This window comes from Protopterus annectens, chromosome 9.part0 (assembly GCF_019279795.1).
Source record: "Protopterus annectens isolate FY-2018-M chromosome 9.part0, PAN1.0, whole genome shotgun sequence".
In the NCBI taxonomy this organism is placed as follows: domain Eukaryota; kingdom Metazoa; phylum Chordata; order Ceratodontiformes; family Protopteridae; genus Protopterus; species Protopterus annectens.
Genome location: NC_056743.1, coordinates 897,709,139 through 897,732,945, shown reverse-complemented (window position 1 = coordinate 897,732,945; position 23,807 = coordinate 897,709,139). Strand labels below are relative to the sequence as shown.

The 23,807-nt window shown below is 40.5% G+C and overlaps 1 protein-coding gene across 1 annotated transcript in view; it reads left to right on the top strand.

The window, feature by feature from the left end:
* LRP1 (LDL receptor related protein 1) overlaps positions 1-23,807 on the top strand; it is a 2,772,300-nt gene that overhangs the window by 2,141,065 nt on the left and 607,428 nt on the right. Inside the window, exon 60 of the mRNA XM_044083629.1 lies at positions 22,051-22,256. Coding sequence (XP_043939564.1) covers positions 22,051-22,256 — 206 coding nt within the window. The remainder of the gene's footprint in view (positions 1-22,050; positions 22,257-23,807) is intronic.

The window sequence follows — 23,807 nt, the reverse complement described above, 5'->3', positions numbered from 1 at the left end:
GTGTACTAGGCTAATGGGCCTGGAGCCTTTATGAGCATAGTCCATAGAAGTGCCCTGGCACCGTGCCGCTTGACATAATCTACAACAGTTTGCAGCCTGGCTATTGTGATGCTGTGGCAGAAGTATTCAAAGAGTGAAATCATTAATGGTAATGCAGGGCAGACTGTGTTCATGGGCACACTATACGAGTTAGATCACATTTATACTAGGTAATGTAATCATTTGAATAAGGCCAACTCTTTTTGTTCTAAGAAATTAATATTTTCTGTTCTGATTCTGAGACTGCAAGTCTTATATAACAAAAAGGACATGCCTAACATACGGGTGTTTAAAAAGTACAGTGGGTGATGATAAATCTGAACTCTGATGTGATAATTTAGTGGGACTTGATGACCATCTTAATTTTAAAGTATCATTAAATAAATGCCCACTAAGACATTAATTGATAGGACTGTTTATCATATTTAATGGTATGTATTTGGAGTTAAAATATGTTCATAGGTGTATACAAGGTTAAAGACCACTAGGTCCTTTTATAAGCATAGCCATACAAACCAAATGTATCCTGCAAGTTATTGTGTCTTGGAGATTATTTCAAGGTATGTATGTTAGTTAGGGCATAATTTAATGGCTGCCTCTCTCCATTAGAGGCATAGGTGTCAGACTAGATGTGAATTTCCAATTTTCCATCCACTGGTTCATGTTGCACTTGAATAGGGTTACAGAAGGGCTCAGCTCCACTTGGATGGGAAGCCTATTCCAGAAAATGAAGATTCTCTCAGCTACATACATGAACCTCCAGTGTGCCCTATTTAAGTCACAGGCAACATTTAAATCCTTAGATCTAGTAGTTCTGATGCTGTTCATTTTGTGAATATACAAAAGGTCCATCAGAACAGTATCCAAGGATACCTTGTATACTAGGCATAAATCACCTCCCTGCAGTCGGTAGGACACAGAGTTCAGATACAGGGCTTTGAGGTGATCTGCATAGGACATTGGGATTATGCCCTATATTCTTTTTGTGAGGATCCTCTGTGGACTTTCCAATTGTTGCATGTGCCTGGTCAGGTACATACAGAAAAGGGTATTGCACTCAATGATGGGTCTGATGATGGCTGGGTACAGTGACACAATGACTTCCCTGGACCTAGATGCCATGTCCTTACTTATAAGTTGAGTGTCATAGAATAATTTTCTTACAACCTTAGACACAGGGTGGTCAAAAGCCAGGCCACTATCTACATGAATCCTCAAATCCCTGACTAGTGTGTCTAAATTTTATGGGTGTTTTATCAATGAGGTAGTTTTCCTGGGAGGTTGACTTCCCAAAAGGTAGTATTATGCATTTCTTGGCATTGAGTTTTAAGCCGTGGCTTTGGTACCAGTTATTTGTCTGTGTTAGACCCTCTTGTAAGATGTTACTATCCTGAGGGGGGAGGGGTTCTATGACTGCTCCTAGCTTGCAATCATCTGCAGCCAGAGGCCCTTGACATTGGCCTTGACTTCTGAAATAGATGCCAAAGAGGAGCGAACCCAGCACAGAGCCGTGGAGGACTCCACTTATAAATACCCTCTTTTCTGAGGTTTTTGAGAAAGTTTAGTCTGACAAAACTGTTTCATTTTACTTTATGACTTGTCCACAGAGACACTTTGATATCACAAAGCATTGCTCATGTTAATTTTGGTGGTGGCCAAGAAAACTACTAATTGATGGAAAGCAAGAGGAGCTAACGCAGGGCAAAAAATCATTAAAGTAATAGGTGAGATCTCTGAATTGGAGAGCAAGGGATGAAAAAGAAAACTAGGACCAAAGTACTTGAAAAGATAGATGCTGCGATAGAGATAAGAACAGTTCAAAATGCTTTTCTTTTCTTCTCTAAACCAGAAAATACATCAATATTCTGGTTAGGTTTTCATGAATTCTCAGATATTTCAAAGCTGTTGAGTTATATGCTTATGTTTACCTTTCCAGTGCCCACCCTCAGGCCACACCTCTTTACTTCAGTAGGGCATTACCAGTGAATCCCAGTGGAAATTTGTGGATAACCATCCATTCCTGTAAGTTATGTACAAAAAATAACGAGTTACTCTGCTTAACATGCTGAGAACATTTTATTCTAAAGGTTTTGGAAGCTCTGAGTTATAAAATATGTCCCTCCAGGTTTGTAGGTGGAAAGCCTACTATCAAGGACAAGAACAGAAAGACATGGGAACTTTAAATGAGCCTTTGTATTTTTTTATTTGTTAACCATTTGAGCCCACGGGACAGGAGCCCCTTTTGGGAGGCGGTTCAGGAGCACTGTCTAGTTAAGTGACTTGGTCAGAGTCACACAGTAAGCAAATGAAGATGGAACAATTAACAGCTTGGAGCTTTAATCATGTGTTCTACCAGCCCTGCAAAGCCTTGTTCTTTAGGCTGGCAACTCCTTTCTCATTGTAATTGCAAGCCAGAAGGCTTTTATTAATGAAAATAATCTCATGAAATGAAAACGGATAAAGTAGAAGTAATGAGATACCAGACTGTTGATGTGATTATGACTAAATATATTACATTTTGTGTTTTGTTATACCATTAGTTTGTTCATGTAGCAGCTGTTGAATTTTCTAAGTTAAATTTTAATAAAGATTTATAATTGAAAAAAGGGATAATCTTCACAGATTAATATTGATAACCTTATACACATAGGATTAGGATAAAGAATGGTTCAGTTAACTTAGCGTTATCTAAAAAAGTCATAAGTGTTCAAGTTGATATCAATAATCTAAGATCTAAAATTCTTGGAAGTAGCCAATACCTGTGTCTTACATTAAAACAAGATTTTTTCTAGTGCAACTGCCATTCAGTTATTGTATGTTCATATTGTAACTTTAAGCTTTCCATTTCTGCCTGTTGTATAAAACGGACTGTTTTGTAACTGGAGCTTTTCTCCTTAGGCCTGTACTGAAGAGTGGCTACCATGGGCCAGTCAGAGTACCCTGGTCAAGGAAAGCAATAAATAAAAGATACTTTTCTTTTTTCTCAAGTATTACTGAGTGTAGTCCTTCCTTTGTTAAGCTGAACTGGAAAATTGTGATGCTATTTAAATAATGTACCACTAAAGGATGAGTTTTTTTTCTGAACTAGGAATTTAGGAATTTGTGCATAAACCCTTGTCCAGAAAAGTTTATCAAATGTCACATGGTCTTTGTTTTCCTCTGCTGTTTTGGCCATTAGAAATACTCCACTGGTTCAGCTGTAGCAGTCCAGACTACAATCTGGAACTTTCCCGTGGTTCATAGGTGTGTACTAGGCTAATGACCCTGGAGCCTTTACAAGCCTAGCCCATAGGATTACGCTGACATTGTGTCACCCAACCTTAGTTCCTAGTGCCTCTGTTGAGCCACTGGAGTGATCCCTGTGGTGAATTTTCTATTTCCTATCCACTCATCAAGATTTCTGTTGAAGAGGGCCAGTGAGGTGCTCTGCTTGATATGTATGGGAAGTCTATTGCATAGCATGGGCAGTCTCTGGGTTATGAACCTGTCCCTCCTGCATGTTCTGTTGATTGTCGTAATGAGGTTGAGGTCTTGGGAGTGTGTGGTGCGTAGGGATTGGGATTTCTTTAGATGTAGCATTTCTAACAGAGCTGTGTCAGACATGGCTTTGTAAGTCAAGCAGAGATCGCCTCTAAGTAGGCGATATGAGACAGAGAATAGTTGGAGTTTTTTGAGTCTGTCCATATAGGACAAGTGTTTAAGGCCTAGGATCCTCTTTGTGAGGTACTTTTGCGGCCTCTCCAGTTGTTGCAGGTGTCTAGTGAGGTACATGCCAAATGGGGCATTGTACTCAATGATTGGCCTGATGAGGGAGGAGTAGAGGGAGACGATGACCTCTTTCTTCCTGGATGCAAAACCCTTAGTAATGAGATGTGCTACATAGAAGGACTTTCTGACCACAGTGGCAACATGGTGGTCAAAACAGAGGTTGCTGTCAGCCTGTGTTCCCAGATATGTTATAATACCGTCTATAATTCAGTGGACTACCATCAATGTGGTAATTCAAGGAACTGGGTTTTTTCCAAAGGGGATGAAGATACATTTTTTGGCATTGAGCTTAAGGCCATGGTTCTGACACCAGTCATTGGTCTCATTGAGGCCTTTCTGTAGGATGTCAGCATCACTTGGGGAGTTAATAATAGCTTCCAACTTGCAATCATCTGTGAACTTTGTCAGCCAGAGTCTCTTTGTGTTGGCCTGGACTTCAGAGAATTAGATACCAGACAGGAGAGGACCTAGGACCGAACCCTGTGGGACTCCACTCGTGACTGGTCGACAATCTGACTTGGAGTCAGCTACTTTCACACTGTGGGTTGTGTGTGTGAGCCAGTTTGCAACCCACCTAGAGATATAGGGGTTGATGCCTAGCTTAGTAAGTTTTTCTATGATTCCTGAGTAGAGAATGGTATCAAAGGCCTTGGCCAGATCAAGTTTGGCTGTATGAACCACCTTACTTTCATCCACAGCTCTGGTGACTGACTCAAAGAAGTTGAGTAGGCATGATCTCCCCGTCACAAAACCAAACTGTGTAGGATCCAGAGTTTGGAGAGTCCCTATATCCTTGTTTATTAGGTCCATGATGATGCGGTCCATAGCTTTGCATATCAGACTCATCAGGCTAATGGGGCAATAGTTCCCGGGGTCTGTAGTCACTCCTCCTTTGTGGAGAGGTATGACTGTAGCAGTGCGTCATTCGGTAGGGCAAAGCCTGAGGTGAGGCTGTGATTGAACAGGGCACACAGGTGAGGTGCCAGTTCACTCTGTAGTTCATGTAGAACACAGTCAGGGATACTGTTAGGTCCCATAGAAGCTGTATTCTTGGCCTTGGACAGTGCTGTTGTAAATTGTGCAGCAGTAATAGTTGGTGCCTGGCAATCTACTGGAGTTGTGATTGGTCCTGGGGGGGGTAAAGTTAGCACTGAATCTGTCCGCCAGTATATTTGCAGTGTCTGTTGGCTCGGTATAGGAGGTACCATTGTGCAGTAGCTCAGAGCAAATCTGGGTATTGCCATGGAGATTCTTTACATAACTATAGAAGGCCTTGTGGTTATCTTTACTATCTGCTGCAATTCTGTTTTCATAGCTAGCTTTAGAGGATTTGATGAGGGATCTCAACCTTTTGTTGAGGCTGATAAGGGAGTTTTTCCAGTTTTGGGACTTCACCTTATTCCGCATCAGTTTCCTCCTCCAGTTGTAGAGTTTGTTTATGGCAGGGGACCACCAGATTGCTTCCTTTGTTTGAGGAGAGCGTCTTAGTTCTATTGGGTATGGCGAGATCCATGCATTTGTGTACGTGTTCGTACAGTACATTGGTGTATGATTTGGCAGTCATGCAACTATTCTCCATTTGATTGGTTGCTGTGAAGTTAGTTACGTCTGTTTTTAGGAGCCCAAAGTTAGCTTTGGAGAAGTTTTTCATGGTGGTTTCCTTTGTTGGGGTGGTAGGAGGGATGTGGATTTCCAAGGTGATTAGCTTGTGATCGGATCTAACCAGGGAGGAGTTGACTATTGGTGTAGAGCAACGGTCGCCCATGTTAGTAATGACCAGGCCAAGGGTGTTGCTACCTCTAGTGGGGTTAAGAATGAGCTAGTCCAGGGCACTGGAATTAATGAATTCCAGAAAATGTTGGTCAAGTGTATCGGTACATGAGTAGTTTTCCCAGTTAATAGAGGTGTAATTGAAAGCCGCCCAGTATGAGTGTTAGGTTGGACCCTAATATTCTCCAGGGTGCTTAGGAATGTGGAGTGTGAATCTTGGGACATGGTTGGGGACCTATAGCAGGCTACGACCCAAATCGCTGTCTTACCCAGTGTTAGCTGCACCTGAAGTATCTCAGATGCATTATGTTGGACTACCAGTCTGGAGGTGTGCGCATCCTTTATGAATATGGAAACACCACCGCCTTTGGATCTTCGGTCCGAGTTCTGGGGCTGAAAGGTGTGGAATGAGTTGTAGCCTGGTATTGGAGGGGTGCTTTCTGCTGCCTTGAACCAGGTGTCTGTTGCAGCACAAATGTCAATGTTCTCCATTTTAAGGAGTACTTCGAGCAAATGCATTTTGAGATTTAGACTTATAGCGTTGAGCAGTATGACCCTCAGATTGCATTTGTTTGTAGCTGTTACGGTGGTAATTCGGTCTTTGGAACATTGCCTAAAAAAGGCACTATAGGAGTGGCAAAAGCCTTGGCCACTATCCGGAAGCCCAGGGGTGACAGATGCAGGCCATCTCTGGCAAAGCATCGAGGTCTGTCAGTCATGTCATCCCAGGCAGACAGATACTGGATCCCCTTAGAATGATACCAGAAACTTAGCCAGTTGTTGAAATCAATAATTTTCTGCTTGTACTGTGGTATCATTCTGGGTGATGGTAGGATGCTGCTCAGGGCTAGGGTCTTACCCGCCTGGGCTACATAATCTGAGAGCTCCTCCATGTCTCTTTTCATGTAGTCCAGGGAGGTACGTCTCAGGTCATTCACATCCACATGTACAATGACAGAGTCATATTTGTACCTGTTGTTGAGGGACCTGAGTGCGTGCATTATGTGGCAGATCCTGATGCCTGACAGGCAGCTGACTGTTACTTTCTCCTTATTCAACCTAGTGAGTGGGACATCCGTGTGCTTCACTATCGAGTTACCTATGACTAGTGTGTTAGGCATGCTGTTTTGCCTCAGGGGCTTTGTTTGAGTGGGGCACTGTTTAGGAGAGTTGTGTGTCTCGTGATTAGTGTTGTGTTGTGGTGGTCAAGTGCGTTTCTGCCTTGGAGGTCTCTGCTGTTTGGTTAGATTTTTATTGAGAGCCTCCGCGAAGGTGGGTCTGTGGTTTGTGTTTTTATGTGAAGGCAATACTGGTGTGTGTTCTGGAGGGCTATGTGGTGTGGTGCAAGTGTTGACCTTCTCCTCTTGACCAGCTATTCCAGTCTTGGCTGGAGAGTGCATGGCTTCCAATTTGGATATATAAGTGCATCTCATAAGTAAGAGGAGAGGGTTGTCATTGTACATGAGGCAGTTGCCACATTGCCTCAGGATGCCCACGTTCACCAGGTTAATAGGAGAAAGCACAGGGAACTGACCTTTAGACATGCCTGGAGGGGTGGGCATTAATAAATACTGGAGCTGTTTCCTTGTAGAACATTTAGTGCTGGTAGCACTTTTGTGTACTACAATAATTGCTACAAGAAGTCTGGTAAAGTGCTAAACTAACAAACTAGTAAAAGTGCAGGAGAGGAGAGAACTAGCAGATCTAAGGGAAAAATTGAAGAGCAGACTTTGACACTGCTCAGAAGCTTACAAACAGTCCTAGATGCAGCAAATCTGTATCTGGATAAGATTAGTTAAAGGAAAGGCAGGAAACAAGTGCAAATGTGGGCTTTTAAACCAGAAAGTTGAAAGAGATGGAAAAAACTGCTCAAACGGTCAATAAGCTACAATTTCTGGGCCAGGAACTACTCCTCTTGTGGTAGATAGGCTACCTAGTACTTAAAACTCCCACTGACAAGCTAGAAGGCTTCCCTCCAACACAGAAAGGTTTGGGGGCTCAGAAGCTTACACACAGTCCTGGATACAGCAAATCTGTACTTGGACTAGACTAGTTACAGGAAAGGCGGGGAACAAACGCAAATGCGGGCTTTTAAACCAGAAAGTTGAAAAATATGGAACAACTGCCCAAACGACCAATAAACTATAATTTCTGGGCCAAAACCCACTCCTCTTGTGGTAGATAGGCTACCTAATGCTTACCACTCCCACTAATAAGCTAGAAGGCTTCCCTCCAACACAGAAAGGCTATGGGGGCTCAGAAGCTTTCCAACAGTCCTGGATACAGCAAGTCTGTATCTGGACTAGACTAGTTACAGGAAAGGCAGGAAACAAGCTTAGAAATTTTTTTTTATACAGAAAAGCAACTAAAACAGCAGTAAATATAATTCAAATGCAGTGTAGGCTAGCACACTTGCGTGTGTAGCAATGTTATGGCAAATACAGTTTAAGTAAATGCAATTAAATTAACAAATGACTAGAAAACAAGTGCCGAAGGCAGTAAATTAGAAGGCTACTAACAAGCAGTAATAAGTGCAGAGTAAGAGCAACTGAACAGATAGCATGCAGAACAGCAAACTAAGACTGTTACAGTAAGAACAGCTGAATAAAGTGTGTGTATGTATATATATATATATATATATATATATATATATATATATATATATAGAGAGAGAGAGAGAGAGAGACTAAGACAGCTGAATAAAGTATGTATGTGTATATATATATATATATATATATATATATTTATGCGTGGATCTACTTCAGTAGATCAAACTTTTACAAGTTCGAACCACATATAGCTGTGACCATATGTTGTAAATGTTCGAACACTGAAGAAAAAAAAACTAAACGCCTGTAGCTAGGGGGCTATACCCCCTGCACCCCCCACTTAAATATACCAACTCTGAGATCGCACTACATTGTGGAAAAGGGAAATCTTCCCTTCCACTCTGTATGGAAATCTCCTTTCAGTCTGATCAAACTTTTACAAGTTTGAACATATGGTCTCGGCCATATGAGGTTTCTAACTTGTAAAAGTTCAATCTACTGAAGGGGACCTGTATGTGTGTGTGTGTGTGTGTGTGTGTGTGTATGTGTATATATATATATATATATATATATATATATATATATATATATATATATATATATATATATATTAGGAGTGCCTGAAATCAGAATATGATCTCACTGCACTCAGTTGAGTGAGCAAATGAGATGGGCCCAGAAGGAGTATCCAAATACAAATTTACAAGAGGGGCGGGCAATTTCAAAGCCACCAAGATTAACACCAAAACAAGAACAGGGAGGGAGGGTGGAGAACTAACTGTAGAGACACAGAGCCCACAATATTCAATTAAATTTATATCCAGTGGAAAAAAATAAAATGCAGTACTATATGAAAAAGTGCAGATAAAAGTGTACTTCACTTATACGTCCGGTTGATTGCAGGTAGGTCTTAGCCAGCCAAAGCTCAGATATTTTAGCAGAAATAACACAAGATGCAACACTTGTATGGCAAGACAAACCCCCTAGGCTAGGAGTTAAACACAGAGTATCAATGATAATTCTTCAGTTATGGCACAGTTTTGAAAGACATCCCTGAGGAGCAATTAGTTTTGTGTATGGTTGTGTTTTATCACTTGTCAGAGGTCTGTTAAGAGACCCGCCCATATCAGCAGAGCTCATGTGACAGACTCAAGACTTCACTGCCAGAAGGATTGTAGAGACAATGTTAGTGGTTTAGTCCCCCCTCTTTCGTAGTTCAAAGTGGACAGACTGTATCTCTCTCATCTTGGGACTTTCTAACTTCATTCAGTACTTCTGTATGTTGTGTTCCAGAAGGTCTCTCTGTGGTCATTTTGCTTCTGTCTGGATGGTATCAATAGATGTGGCAGACATATTTTGGCCCATCATTCTTGTGGGTCCATACAGGAGGTTCCATTCGTCTTCTGTTGCGGTTTCCCTTTCTAGTACATTGTGTTGCTTATAGACTTCTTCAATGTCAATTGCTTCCATTGCCCGCCTAATAAATCCCAGCTTACTGTATTGAATGTTTTCTGAATCAAGACCCACTAAAAACTGGTATTTTCTTACAGGTAGTTTCCCTCTGGATAATCATTGTTCTGTTAATGTCAGAAGTTTGCTTACCCTCCAAAGAAAAAACATTGATCATACCTGTCAATTTTGTGAACACTTTTGTCATTCTTTTAGCTTGTATAGACATAAACACTTTATAATCATTGTTTAAAATTGAAAAGCCGAAAGAAGATATATATATATATATATATATATATATATATATATATATATATATATGTTCATAGGTAGGTACTAGGCTATTGGCCCTAGGGGTCTATACAAGCCTAGCCAAAAAGGTACCCTGACTTTCGCCACCCAAGAAAAGTATTTTCCTGTGCACTTGTCAAGCAGAACCACAGAAGTGATCCTCGGGGTGAATTTCCTATTTACCCATCCAATCATCAAGATTTTTCTTGAAAAGTGCTAATGAGGAGCTCTGTTTGACATAGATAGGTAGTCTGTTCCTGAGTATGGGAAGTCTCTGGGACAGGAATCTATCCCTCCAGCATGTTCTATTTATTGTGGTGACAAGGTTTAGGTCCCAAGAGTGTGTAGCTCGGAGGGATTGGGATTTCTTTAAGTGGAGCATGTTCAACAGCTCTGGGTTTGACATAGCTTTGTATGTTAGGCAAAGATCACCTTTGAGTAGGCGATGTGCGACGGAGTAAAGCTGGAGTTTTTTGAGGCGGTATGCGTAAAGCATCTGTTTGAGGCCAGTAAAAAAGTATATATATGGAGCTGGATCTGATGGGCTTTACCCGTCTTTAGTTAGCAGCTTTCTTCAGATGTTGATGCTTCCCCTCCTTTTAAGGTGTTAAGTAAAATTTTCCAGATCTTTATCAGTTCCCTCCCTCTTATAACTTCCAAACTTCACAAGAACAGATCTGTTCCTGGAGACTTTTCTGAAGATGGATTATATATCACCAGTTTATCTCATCTTGTTGCTTAGCTGTTAGTTGTTGAGCCTCATCTACTTGTAAATTTGGCATAGTTAGGTCTTTAATAAAGACTTTTCATTTGTGCTCTTTCTTTTTTCCATATTTCTGTGTTTTATGCAAATTTTCGTAAAATGGTTTAAGTATGTCAAATACCTCTACTGGATCTTTAGTTATTTTTTTGTTATAGGTTCCCTATCTTTGATGTTGACCCTTTCTACGTTCCGTTGCCTAAGTCATTGTGCTAAAAGTTTTTGGGCTCTGGAGTTAGTAAAAAAAATAGTTGCTTAACAACAGTCTTTCTGAACTCGGAAATTATCCAGACACTCCCTTATTTCCTCTTTAGCACTCTGCGTTTGTGCCTTCTCTTTGTAGGTGAGTTTGCGCTTGTTCTGCAGTACGTTTGTCAGCCCCAAGAGGCAATTTCTTTTCCGTAACCCCAGCTCTTTCCCTTTTATTTCTGCCCAGTGCCTAAACTCCCATTTTCGTTTTATTCCACTCACTAGCTGTAACTTCTGAAGATATTTCTATTTTCCTTAATAACTCTTGAATAATTTTAACGCTCCATTGCTGTATTTTTCCTCATTACCGTACATTTTAGCTTGTTTTTTTTCTGTGTATGATCTGAAATATTTGCTGGTTGTTTGTTAAAGCTTTCAATCAAACTGACATGTTTCTGTGAAATATAACTTCTGCGTTGTCTAGTCCAGTTATTGCAGTTTGGGGAATAATATGTAAATTCCGTCCAAGTTTCAACTACTGAATTTACATTTTCCATACCAAATATTTTCATAAATTTCTTTAAACTACTGTGTTGTTATATTTTCCCTTCCAGGACCCCTGATATATTTTCACTTTTGCAAGTTAAGTTTCAGTCCCTACCTGTAAGTAATATTCCCCGCCAAAAGCTGATTCTCTCTCTCAAATTCTTCTTAAGCTCCATAAAATATGTTTTTGATGAAATCTAAATACGTGCCAGTGTAGTCCTCCTCCCTTGCCAATAGCCCCTTACTACCACCCACAAGTCTACCATTATTGTGTTTTTTTCCTTTTCTATTACCATTGGAACCCTTTAGCAATTAGTATAATTCCTCTCCTTTTCCTTTGACCCTGATATTCTGCTGGATGTTCATCCTGAAATCCCTTTGTTAAATTCACATGCTCATTTCTTTCCACATGGGGCTCCTGCAGAATTGCTGATTGCACTTTGCATTTCTTAATGTAATTCAGTACTTTTTCTTTTTTGTCTATGTCTCTAATGCCATTTACATTTTACGTTATGTATAGTGAAGCCGTTATGATGATAAGCTGCTCCTTCTACCTGTTGTACATGTCAGTTTTTGAATGTGTATTTCCAATTTTCATGTTACAGTCACACACTGATGTTTTGGCAGGCTGTTTTATATATTTATTCCTTTTCATCTCCATTTGAGCCTATGTCACATTTTCAGTATTTTTTGTTTTAATGAAAACTCTCAAACAAAAAACTAAATATATTTTCAGAACACCCCATATCCTATTAATTTAGAACAGACGCACAAAACTGTGTACATCTTCAAAAAATTAAAATTAATCCTCCAGATAGGCAGTTGCTCCAAATCAACAGTTACACCCACAGGCATTGCCTAATTTTAAATTGTTACCTGTGCTAAAATGCATGCTACAGTCTGTCTTCCCACTTGCACTGATTGCTGTCTGTTTTTACCTTGTCACTTTTCCCCGCCCAGGTGGGAGAACAGCTTGTATGCTTTTAGACAACATTATCTCTTGACCCTAAGAAAAAGTGCACAATCTAAATTGTACACTGTTCTATTAGACACATTAAATTATTAAGACTGTTACAGAGGCTGCTGTATTTTATTCACTTCCCATAATTTCAGACTTTATTTTTCACTAAACTACTTGCCAGTGTATCTTTAAGTATTACATTACCCCCTGCAAAGAATGCTCAGAACTCTCAAGATTAATTGTTTGGACCTAAAGACAGGTTGTCTTCATGTAAAAGTAGCCAGTAATTAATCTTTAATTTTCACTCAGAATAGAATATACATTTGCTTTAGTAGCAGACTTCTTAATTCCCAGTACACATTTGCTAATGGAAAAAAAAAAAAAAAACAGGCAGTATCTTTGCAGGTGTGAGAAGCTTGGCATATTTTGTGGCTTTCTTCATTTTGTCTTATTTTTCAAGCTTTATTGCTAAAAAAAACATTTGTTTATAGCTTAACCAATGGCATTAAGCTAGACATTCACCCTTGCAAAAATAAGAGAAAGTATCTTAATTCTACATATAATGTAATCTGTGCCCTGTTACACTGCAACCCAACTTCAGCAGCCCAAGATCAGTGCTTGTTAACATTAACATGCTTTGTCTAGTCTTTTTCTCTTGTTATACTGTAAAGCCTGTATTTCTTACAACTAAAAAATTGTTTTTACTTTAATATCTTTAACATATACAGCAGTCACTGAAGAGACTGCCCTACACATACATTTATAAATACCCATTCTACACACTACACAAACTGCTGTAATTTATAAAACATGCAGTTTATATAATGAATTGTTTTTTGACGAATACTTATAAAAACAAAAGTGGTTTTACTTACAGTTACTGCCCACCCTTTTAGTGTCCTTCTAAACATTAATGGCATAAAGTGGGATATATGCTTTACAGTCCACCCACAAGTTTAACATAATCAAGAGAAGTCCAGACTTTCTCAGTCACTTTATCTTGCAGAGCCATATTTCACAAATGTGATTGATGCTTTATAGTCTCCCATTTACTCACTATTTTCAGTGTTCCTAGTGATCTTCCTGTTTATCCCCATCTGCCTAACATCAGACTCTGGTTCAAGTCCAAGGTAATCTTGATTCTTCTGATCAACACTTGTGCTTTTTTCTCTCTCTCCAGTATTTTCCTTTGGAGCATTGGAAAATGTTTTACTGACAAAGTCTATTCTATGAGCTTTGTTGTCAGAAGAATGAGAAGTAAGCATTCACTTTCTGTTTGTTTGCTTACATTTTTTTGAATAAACTTTATTTCCTCCTTAGCATGTTCTGCATCCAAAAATGTCTTTGATCCTCCTGGAAAAATATTATAAAGACAACTGGATACAGCAGCTTGAATCTCAACTCTGCTTTTTGACATTCTCTAATAAATTTGCTTCTCTTCTGCATGGCGTACAGTGAGTAATCATTTTCCACAAAAACTCTGCTGTCTTCAATTTTTAATACCTTTCCCTTTTGCCATAGTTTTGTCAGGATAGATTCTTTCTGCTGGTATGACTGTCTTTACTGATACAGGTCTCTGCTGCTTTCTCACGGCCAGATTTGTAGTATGCACTCAATGTACCCTTTCAGTTAGCAACTCCTGCTGTAGAATACCAGACCAGTTGCTTATTTGTGCTTTCATAAAATGAATGCTGTCTGTTCCTTCCAATTTCTCTGGTACAGCAGAAAAATCTTAGGTTCTCTATTCATGCACTACTATTTTTGAAAGAGTTGTTCTTGAGAAGTCTCATATATGGCCAGCTTTGTCTTTTCTTCATTCCAGCCTCTGAGTTTTGCAGTTTTTATCGGTTCATCTGAGTAGCTAGTTAAAGCATATTCTATTTTCCAAACTGCCCTTGCTGGCCATTTTAATTCTATCCACTTTCCCTTTTTGCGCTTGAAATAACCTATCCCATTTGGTTATAGATTGGCCTTGACCTTCCCATGGTCAATAGTTGCATGTTATCCCTATTAAAAATAACTGGGATCATACCATATATAATTTGAGGGGATCCATGCATGGAATAAAGCATGTAGGAGCTGCCTGTGTCCATTAGTAGTACAGGGGGCAGTCCTATGGTATGTTTTCTGTTTCTCATCCATAGATCTATGTTGCATTTGAAAATGGACAGGGATGAACTTTGTTTTACATGGATGGGGAGTCTATTCCACAGCAGCAGTATCCTCTGTGAAATATACGTGTCCCTCCAAGCTGTTCTGTTGATGTTGCAGAAGAGGTTTAGGTCCCTGGACTGAATATTTCTGATGCCATTTGACTTGCTGATGTGTGGTAAATCCATCAGTAATGAGTTGGAGAATGCCTTGTATGCCAGACACAGGTCACCTTTTAGCAGTCTATAGGATACTGAGTATAGTGACAGGACTTTGTCGGTCCATGTGGGACATGTTTAGGCCTTGTATCCTTTTTATTAAGTTATCTCTGTGAGCATTCCAGTTGTTACATGTGTCTGGACAGATGCATGCCAAAGGGGGCATGTATATTCAGTGATTTGCCTAATGAGGGCCGAGTAAAGGGGAGCAATAGCATTCCTAGATCTGGACACAATCCCTTTGTTTATAAGCTATGCACTATAGAAAGACTTTCTTACAATGGACACGTGTTGGTAAAATGTTAGATCACAGTCCATATAAGTTTCCAAAACCTGAACAACTGGGTCAACTCTGAGGGGAGTGTGGGCAGTGTGGTAGCTCCCTGGGAAAGATGACTTCCCAAGTGATACAGTAATTTATTTTTTGGCATTTAATTTCAGACCATGATTTTGACACTAGTTAGTTTTTGAGACAAACCTTCCTGCACAATGGCAAAGTCATTTGGGGATTCAATGACTGCACCTAGTTTACAGTCATTTGCAAACTTTAGCGAGAGCCCTTTGATTTTGGCTTTTACATCATAAAAGTAGATACCATGCGGGATAGGTCCCATCATAGAACCACTGGCAGCTGGTTTCTTTGTGGAGGTAACTTCCCCTGTTTTGATTATTAGTGTTCTGTCTGTGAGTCAGTTGGCAATCCAGCAGGTGACATAGAGATTTATTCCCAGATGTTCTTCGTGTTTCACTGTTGCAGTCATTACATTTGGGGTAATCTGCTGGCAGGTTGCCCTCAGTCGGCCTGAATATCAAAGTCCTGGGTCCTGTTTCAGTTGCTGTCTCCTCTTCCATGGTGTCAGGTCGTCAGGGATATAAAACATGCAGCCGATGCCATTTTCTTCAATCTTTCTTGCCACGTGGTGCCCGAAGCAGAAGCAGTTCGCAAGTGCCGGTTGGCCGACTCCTGAAATTTTTGCAATCGAGTTTCAGAACCGAAGTCTTCTATTAAAGCTAAGTACCCCGTTGGGGAAACTTTCTCTTGCTCCTTACCGATGTCAGTAAAAGTTAATAATTCCATTACTTGTGGGAAGCAAATACCTCATAAGGATTTCCATTTGTACTGTATTCCTTGCCTAGGCCCAGATCATAACATGCCTTGCTGTCGGTTTTGTGCTAGATTTAACCAACGTACTATTAAGCATTGGTATATCTTTGCTTCAAAATATTTTAGAAACAGATTTAACTACCCTGAAATGTCATTGGATAGCAATCCGACTACTGGAGTTCACAAAAAATGCAAAGAAAAGGACAGAGACAGACAGTCGAGGTCCAAAACAGACTGTGAAGCTTCTCCTAAGCCAGTCGCCGGTTCACCAGTACTCAGTGAGGCACTTTCGCAGCCCCCGATACCCGCTACTTTTGAGTCGCAGGCCTCTACTGAGACCCATGTGGAGTCCAGCACGCCACGAGATTCTCAGAGTATTGTACCCGTGGATGTCTCTCCCTCTGATGAGTCCGGAGCCGCTGAGCAGGCACCGGCTTCTGAGGGTGTTTTCAGGCCTCAGCATTTCTATATAAACTGACGCCTGCTTCAAAAACAAAGACAAAAGCAACTTCTAAGGCTAAAAAACTGACGCATGAGCCACATGCTCAGGCCTCTATATACAAAAAACAGATTATCAAAATGGCTGAAGACTTAATTACCTTGATCAGTGGTTCCCAACCCCCTGCTAAGAGGCCTAGGCAAGACACTGGTTATGAATCTTCAGATCAGGTTTCTATTTCTTCTGATTCCTCTTCTGATCAGGAATTTTTTATTCCACCCTATGAGGATTCAGATGCAGAAGAATCCATCCCATCTGCTTCTAATCCTGAAGATTATTCTTTTGGAGAAACCTTGCATACTTTGAGGGTACATTTTCATTGGGAGAGTCAGGATTTCTCCGAATCAAAAAAGAGGCTTAGGGATTTCCTCCTTCTTCCTCATCATAGGCCTTTGGCCATACCTCCTGTATTAGACATTGTTGATGTGTTTTCGGAATCAAGCATGGCTCCAGATTCCCTACCTCCAGCTTCTAGTAAGCCAGATAGATATTACAGGGTTCCTGACTCCCACAAATTTTTATTCAAAAATCCTGCTGCTGACCCTGAAACTATCTCACGGGGTCCCAAAGGTGTGAAGGCCTCAACAGCTAAGAATCCTACCCCCTCTGATAGAGATTCCAGGGCGCTGGATAGATGGGGAAAGAAGGTTTATACGTCTGCAACCTTGGCAATTAGGGCTTTAAACTGCCAGTTTCATATGCTTAAGTATCAACAGCATGTTATGGGATTATTGAAACAGAAAATGATGTTGATTTCTGAATGTGTGGAAAATAAAGAATTACAGGAATTATTGCATGCAGCAGAACAGGTTGAAAGCATACTCTGCAATGTGGTTTTGATTCCTTGGAGGCCTCCTGCAGGGCCGCAGTTACTGGATCTGTGATTAGAAGGCATGCCTGGTGGTTCAAGTAGCAAAATTTGCCTGATCATGTTAAAGCTAAATTGTTGGATGCACCTTTACAGCAGGATACTCTGATTGGTAATAAGGCAGAAGAGGTTTTAAAGAAAATGGAAGACAACGCTAAGTCTATGCAAACTGTAAAAGACTTCTTACCAAGTGCAGCCACCAAGATTCAGTAGACACTGGCCTACAAAAAATTGGTCCTTTCTTGTGTCCGACAGAGCCTCACAGGGCAAATCCAGGCACTCAAAAGGCTCTAGATACCAATCACAGGGTTCTTACAGGTCAAAGCAATGAGGTGCCTCTACCTCCAAATCTGGAGGAAGCAAAGCACAACCCAACAGTAAACAGTCTCAATGACTTCCCTCTGCCATCACCAAGCACTTATCTTTTGGCAGCCTCCTTAGGGGGAAAATTAGCACTTCATGCTCAAAATTGGCAGTTAATAACCCAGGACAAGTGGGTATTAAACATAGTATCCCAGGGATACAGATTTCATTTCCATACCTTGCCAATTCCAAACGGTTGGCCAAATCTGCCAAAAAAATCAATGGGCAGAGGCACAGAAACAAGTTACATCCCTCATGGATATGGGGGCTATTCAGCCAGTACCAGAACAGGAAAAAGGACAAAGGTTTTACTCAAGACAATGCCTGGTGCCCAGTACTGGATTTATCGATTTTGAACACATTCTTGGACATTCAAAGTTCAAAATGCTGACTTTACAACAGCTTCTGCCCATGCTGGGCAAGAACGCTTGGCTAGTGACTCTAGACTTAAAAGAGGCATACCTGCATATCCCAATAAGGGAATCGTGCAGAAGATACCTCTGCTTCAAGGCTGGTTTTATGCATTACCGATTCTCTGCACTGCCCTTTGGCTTATCTACTCTGTCCAGGATATTTACAAAGTGCCTGGCTCCAGTAATTGCATTTTGCAGACAAAGAAGCATACAAATCTATCCTTACTTGGACGACTGTCTCATTCAAGCAGAAAACAAGGACATTCTTCTTCTATAGATCCTCTGGCATTTGTAAAAAGGCTTCTAACACTCCTAGGGTACACAATAAACGAAAAGAAATCACAACTGGTACCCTCTCAAAAGATTACATTCCTGGGTGCAAGCTTGAATACAACTGCCCAGATGACTTACCTTATGCCAGACAAAGGCAACTATTTACTTCAAACAGATGGCAACAAAAATCCAGTTATCTGCAAGACAAATTCTGCAGGCTTTGGGGTTCATGGCATCCTGCATTCTACTAATTCCATATGCAAGACTGCATTTGAGGAAACTACAGTGGTATCTAAAAAGTTTATGGACTCAACATTGTCACAGTCTGGAAACAATGATTCCTCTCATTCCTTGCCTACAGCAGGAGTTTCTTTGGTTGGCAGAGACATGTCACCAGAACATGGGACGGTCTTTCACTCCCTGTCACCCAAACCCTAACTACAGACCATCAGACTATGCTTGGGGTACCCACCTGGTGGGGAGATGCATTCAGGGCATATGGAGCCCAAAACAAATGCATCTGCATATCAACCAGAAAGAAATGTTAGCTGTTCAGAATGCCCTGACAGCCTTTAAGGACTTACTTTATCCAGGACAACTACTGATAAAGACGGATAACACCACGGTTATGTGGTACATAAGCAGGGGGGTACACATTCCTTCCCCCTTTTCAGACTAGCCATGGCATTGTGGGACACAGCCTTGGCTTACCAAGTACATCTTCAAGCTCAGTTCCTGCCAGGAAAACAAAATACTCTGGCAGACGACCTAAGCACAAATCTTATGGACCCTCACTAGTGAAAACTGGATCCACAAGTCTTCAGCATGATAACAGAGAAATGGGGGAGTCCGGACATAGATCTATTTGCCTCTCTCCAGAATTATCAACTGGACAAATTCTGCACAATCACTTATCACAGACAAGGAAAGTGGATGCTCTATCCTTCAGTTGGAAAAACCTATCAGTCTACGCCTTTCCTCCTCTGCCTCTTTTTCCCAAGGTCTTACTAAAAGTCAGACAGGAAAAACCAAAAATGATCCTAATTGCCCAGGACTGGCCACGCCAGCACTGGTATCCAATTCTAAGGAATCTGTCTCAACTCCCTCCATGGTACTTGCCTCAAATATCTCATCTACTGTCTCAGCAGAGCAATCAAATTCTGCACAATCTGCTCCAAACTCTGAACCTGGCAGCATGACTGATCATGTAATGATTCAAACAACACCTCTCAGTAAATCTGTGATGGATATCAGTTTGGAAGCCAGAAGGCCTAGTACTAGAAAATCTGATGCTGATAAATGGAAGAGATTCTGTGCTTGGAACCAAGCACAAGGGACTGACACAGCAAAGCCAAATATTCCTCAGATTTTACAATACTTGACTGAGATGCTTGACAAGGGCCTATCTTTTTCATCAATAAAAATCCATTCTGCCATCTCGGCTCATTACAACACAGAGCCTCCCATCTTTTCTCATCCTCTGCTAAAACAGTATCTTAGAGGGGGCCAAAAATCTAAGGCCCCCCCAGAAGATCACCAACTACTGCATGAGACCTCAATTTTGTGTTGTAAAAGCTCACCCTGCCTCCATTTGAACCAGCATCTACTGCGGATATAAAGTTTTTATCTTGGAAAACATCTTTCCTTCTGGAAATCACTTCAGCAAGAAGGGTTTCAGAACTACAGGCCCTCATAGCTGTGGAGCCTTTTATTACATTTTACCCAGACAGGGTGTCCCTCAGGACCAATCCTTCCTTTATGCCTAAGGTGGTATCCACTGTGGCTCTTAACCAAACTATTCACCTGCCAACTTTTTACCCAAATCCGCAGAACAAGGGGGAGCAGATTCTGCATTCCTTGGACGTACACAGACAACTAAGATTCTACTTAAACAGGACCAAATCTCTTAGAAAGTTTGAGCAGCTACTGGTGGCATTTGCTGCAGGTTCAGAGGGGAAGGCAATTTCAAAGCAGACTATTTCAAAGTGTTTAAGCCACTGCATTTGTTTCTGCTGTTTGCATCATGGTAAACCGGTACCCAAGGGAATCAGGTTGCATTCCACCAGGGCTGCATCTACCTCAGCAGCTTTTCTCAGAGGGGTGCCAACCAAAGACATGCTAGAGGCTGCTACTTGGAGCTCTGTTCTTACTTTTACAAAGCATTATCATTTGTCTCTCTTCTCTAAGTCCACGGCAGGATTTGCCACTGCAGTTCTGCAGGGCCTTATAGCCGCTCCTAATGCTATGTCGTTACAGCCTCCCATCCATAGCTTTGGGATTCTACCCAAATGTAATGACTGCAGCAGTGAAACATGAAGAACATAGTACAGTTGTGTACACTAATGTAGATGTGTAAAGTGTATTCACTGTTGCAGTCCGGGTTACCCACCCGCCATCCCCCTGTTTTCTAGAATTCTTTTTCCTTCATTATATCCTACAACCTTTGTGGTGTATTTGCTTTTAGAGGAAGGTAAAGTTTATGTTGTTACAATCACATTCATATATATATATATATATATATATATATATATATATATATATATTTATATTTGCTCCCCATTTGGGGGGTACCTGACATCTGGGGCAAGAAAAACTAAAGAAAATGGAGTCGGCTACATGTTTTATACTCCTGACAACCTGACGTCATGGAAGAGGAGACAGCAACCGATGTAGGACCCAAGACTTTGATATTCAGGCCGACTGAGGGCAACCTGCCAGCAGATTACCCCAAATGTAATGACTGCAACAGTGAATACACTCGAACATCTACATTTATGGTAAGTGTACACAACTGTACTTTTTTGGATTTTCTTCTATACCTGATTGAACATAATAATTTTAACGATTATTCACTCCCAGCGTTAAATAATTGCTAAATTCCTGTCTTCCCTTAAACTTCACACCTCCTCCTCCTAAACATTATTCTACATGTGTTGTTTCTACAAATTATTTTTTATTTCTGTTTAGTTTTCATCTTCCCTTTTGTAATGATCTGATCAATGTTCAGTATTTAAGTTACAGTTGGTATAGATTTTGATATGCTTTTCTGGCAGCCAGTTGCATTTAACTTAGTAAGGCCATCCTATGCCTAGACAATTTTGTTCCTGTATCTGAAGAATAATTTCCTTAGGTACAACCATTTGTTCTCCCAACTTTTCTGACAAAATACTTTGCAGGGAATTTTTTTAAACTTCCCAACTCATTACATTCCAGAAACACATTTTTCCATTTACCTCTCACTTTCCCATCACACCTCCATTTGCTGTATATCTGAGGAAAATTTCTCTAAAGTCTGTGATATAAAAGCATCTATGCATGCACTTTCAAGCAAAAATCCAAAACCTTCTGAACTTTGCATATTTGTGAACAACGCAGATGTCTAATATTGTAACTTGTTGCTGTAGTTCAGCGCACTCATTGCATTTTTTCTTAGTTTCCACTTACTTTCAGTACTTTTAGACTGGATTTTTCATCCTCTTTCCAGGAAAGAAGAGGTGACCTGGCCATTGTTTTATCTTTCCTTCCTTTCCCTCATCTAGGCTTCTGATACTTAGTTCTCTTCTTGAAATTGGGCCACTAGCAATGCAAGGACGTCATAACCTGTCGTCAGTGGCCATTATTTAAAGCAGTGTTTGGCTGTTTTTTTTTTTTCTTTTTTAATGTATAATCATTGTTGCTGCTGCTAAATTTTTATTTTTGTGGTTTGGCCATTTGAGTTAAAGAATTTATTTTGTTGCTTTCTAAAAATGTTATGCTTTCAACACCATAGCACATCTCGTGTTTAATATGTAACAGTTTAATGCAGAGGCATTTATTTGACTTCCACACTCTTCTGCAGGTATTTGTACTGGACAGACTGGGGTGATCATTCCTTAATTGGCAGAATTGGAATGGATGGTTCTAACCGTAGTGTTGTGATTGACAGTAAGATCACATGGCCAAATGGACTTACCCTGGATTATGTCAACAACAGGATATATTGGGCTGATGCACGTGAGGATTACATTGAGTTTGCTAGTGTTGATGGTACCAGCCGGCACATAGGTAAGTATGGGTACAATGGATTCAGTAAATGTTTAATAGCTGCAGAGCTGTAATCCCTTTAACAAATGTATAAATTGTATTGCTAGAGATTGCATCTTCCCCCAATTCTGCACTATTTTCAAGTGAATTAAATTTCTGGTTGAGCCCCATTTTCTGTTTTGCAGGTGAAGAGTGGCAACAGGAATCTGCAGTCATATTTACTTCTTTGCAGAAGATGTTAGGAACAGTCTGCAGTTTTCAGAGTTGCTCATATATTATTGTTAAATAAAATACTGTGCAAAGACAGTCTCTTATTTATTACTTTGTGATGGTAGTTAATATTAGAAAAAATGCTTGCAGAACTTGTGTAAAGAGTAAATGACTGCCCTATGCACACTGTATTCTCATGAATTACTGATTTACAGAATGTTAAAAATGTATGTTTCAGCCAGAGTTGTGCAGAATGTGGTTCTTACTGGAGTAACAATGGAAGCATTTTCAGTGAGACATTTTCTCAGTTGACCTCATTAGCTTCCTCCTTATGTATGTAGCTCATTGAGTAGATTTTCATGCTTTGAAGTTCACTTCTATGTTTTAAGGGTGTTACCTGCATTTGCCTAGCCAGTTTACAGTGCTGTTGTTAAATTGAGGCAAATAAATAGCCAGATATGAGATACAAGAAGAGCTGACATCACACTGTATCCAGAGCACCACGAAGGAGGGCTGCATTGTTTATTAAGTGACGTTTCATTATAGGACACACAGATTTGTATCCCTTGCCTTTTCACAAGACATTGTCAGTACAAGTTCTTTGCACCAAATGTAGTACATTATAGGGATAGCTCTGCCATCCCTTTGAGTTTTTACACACTTCTGAGGCATCTAAAATTGTGCCTTCCAAGCCTGCTCTTCACTTTGTCTGTTACAGCCTCTTTTTTGCCTGTAGTACTGGCCTGCTAGTACTGGCTAGGAAGGCAAAAACTTTTTAAAAATTGCTTAAAAAGAGAAGAAACAAAATAAGAATTCCATCCCAGGCTTCTGGTACGATCACCCTTTGGCATCATCAGGTGTTGTCCCTGTCTTAGCAATATATTCCTCAGCTTCAATAGTAAAGATGGCTTGGCAGGTTCTGAAGTAGCTAAATTTGCCTGTGGTTGTTTATTTCCTAATCAGAGCAGCGTAGGCTACCTCCAATATCCCTCTGCTTCTTATTCTCTCCTATCAGGCTCCTCTGAACACTTCATTTTTCTTTCTTAGTCTCATACCCAATCCACCCTTCCCAACTCCAGTTTTCTTCCCACAACAAATCTCCACCTGCTGTAACAGACTTGTGTGCTTATCTTTGCAAGAAAGCATTGACCAGTTTTTTGTTGCATACCAGCTGCAGCCTTTCATTTATAATTATTACCATCTTGTTTGTATGCTTAAGACATTTAGATCAAATTGAGCTGCGGAATTAACAAAAATTCAGACTTGAAAAGCATAGCATGCAAAACTCCACGAAAAGGACACCCTGCCTTGGAGCCTTGGAACGTCATTGTAGGACACCGTTCCAATGGGTGCCCAATGCCA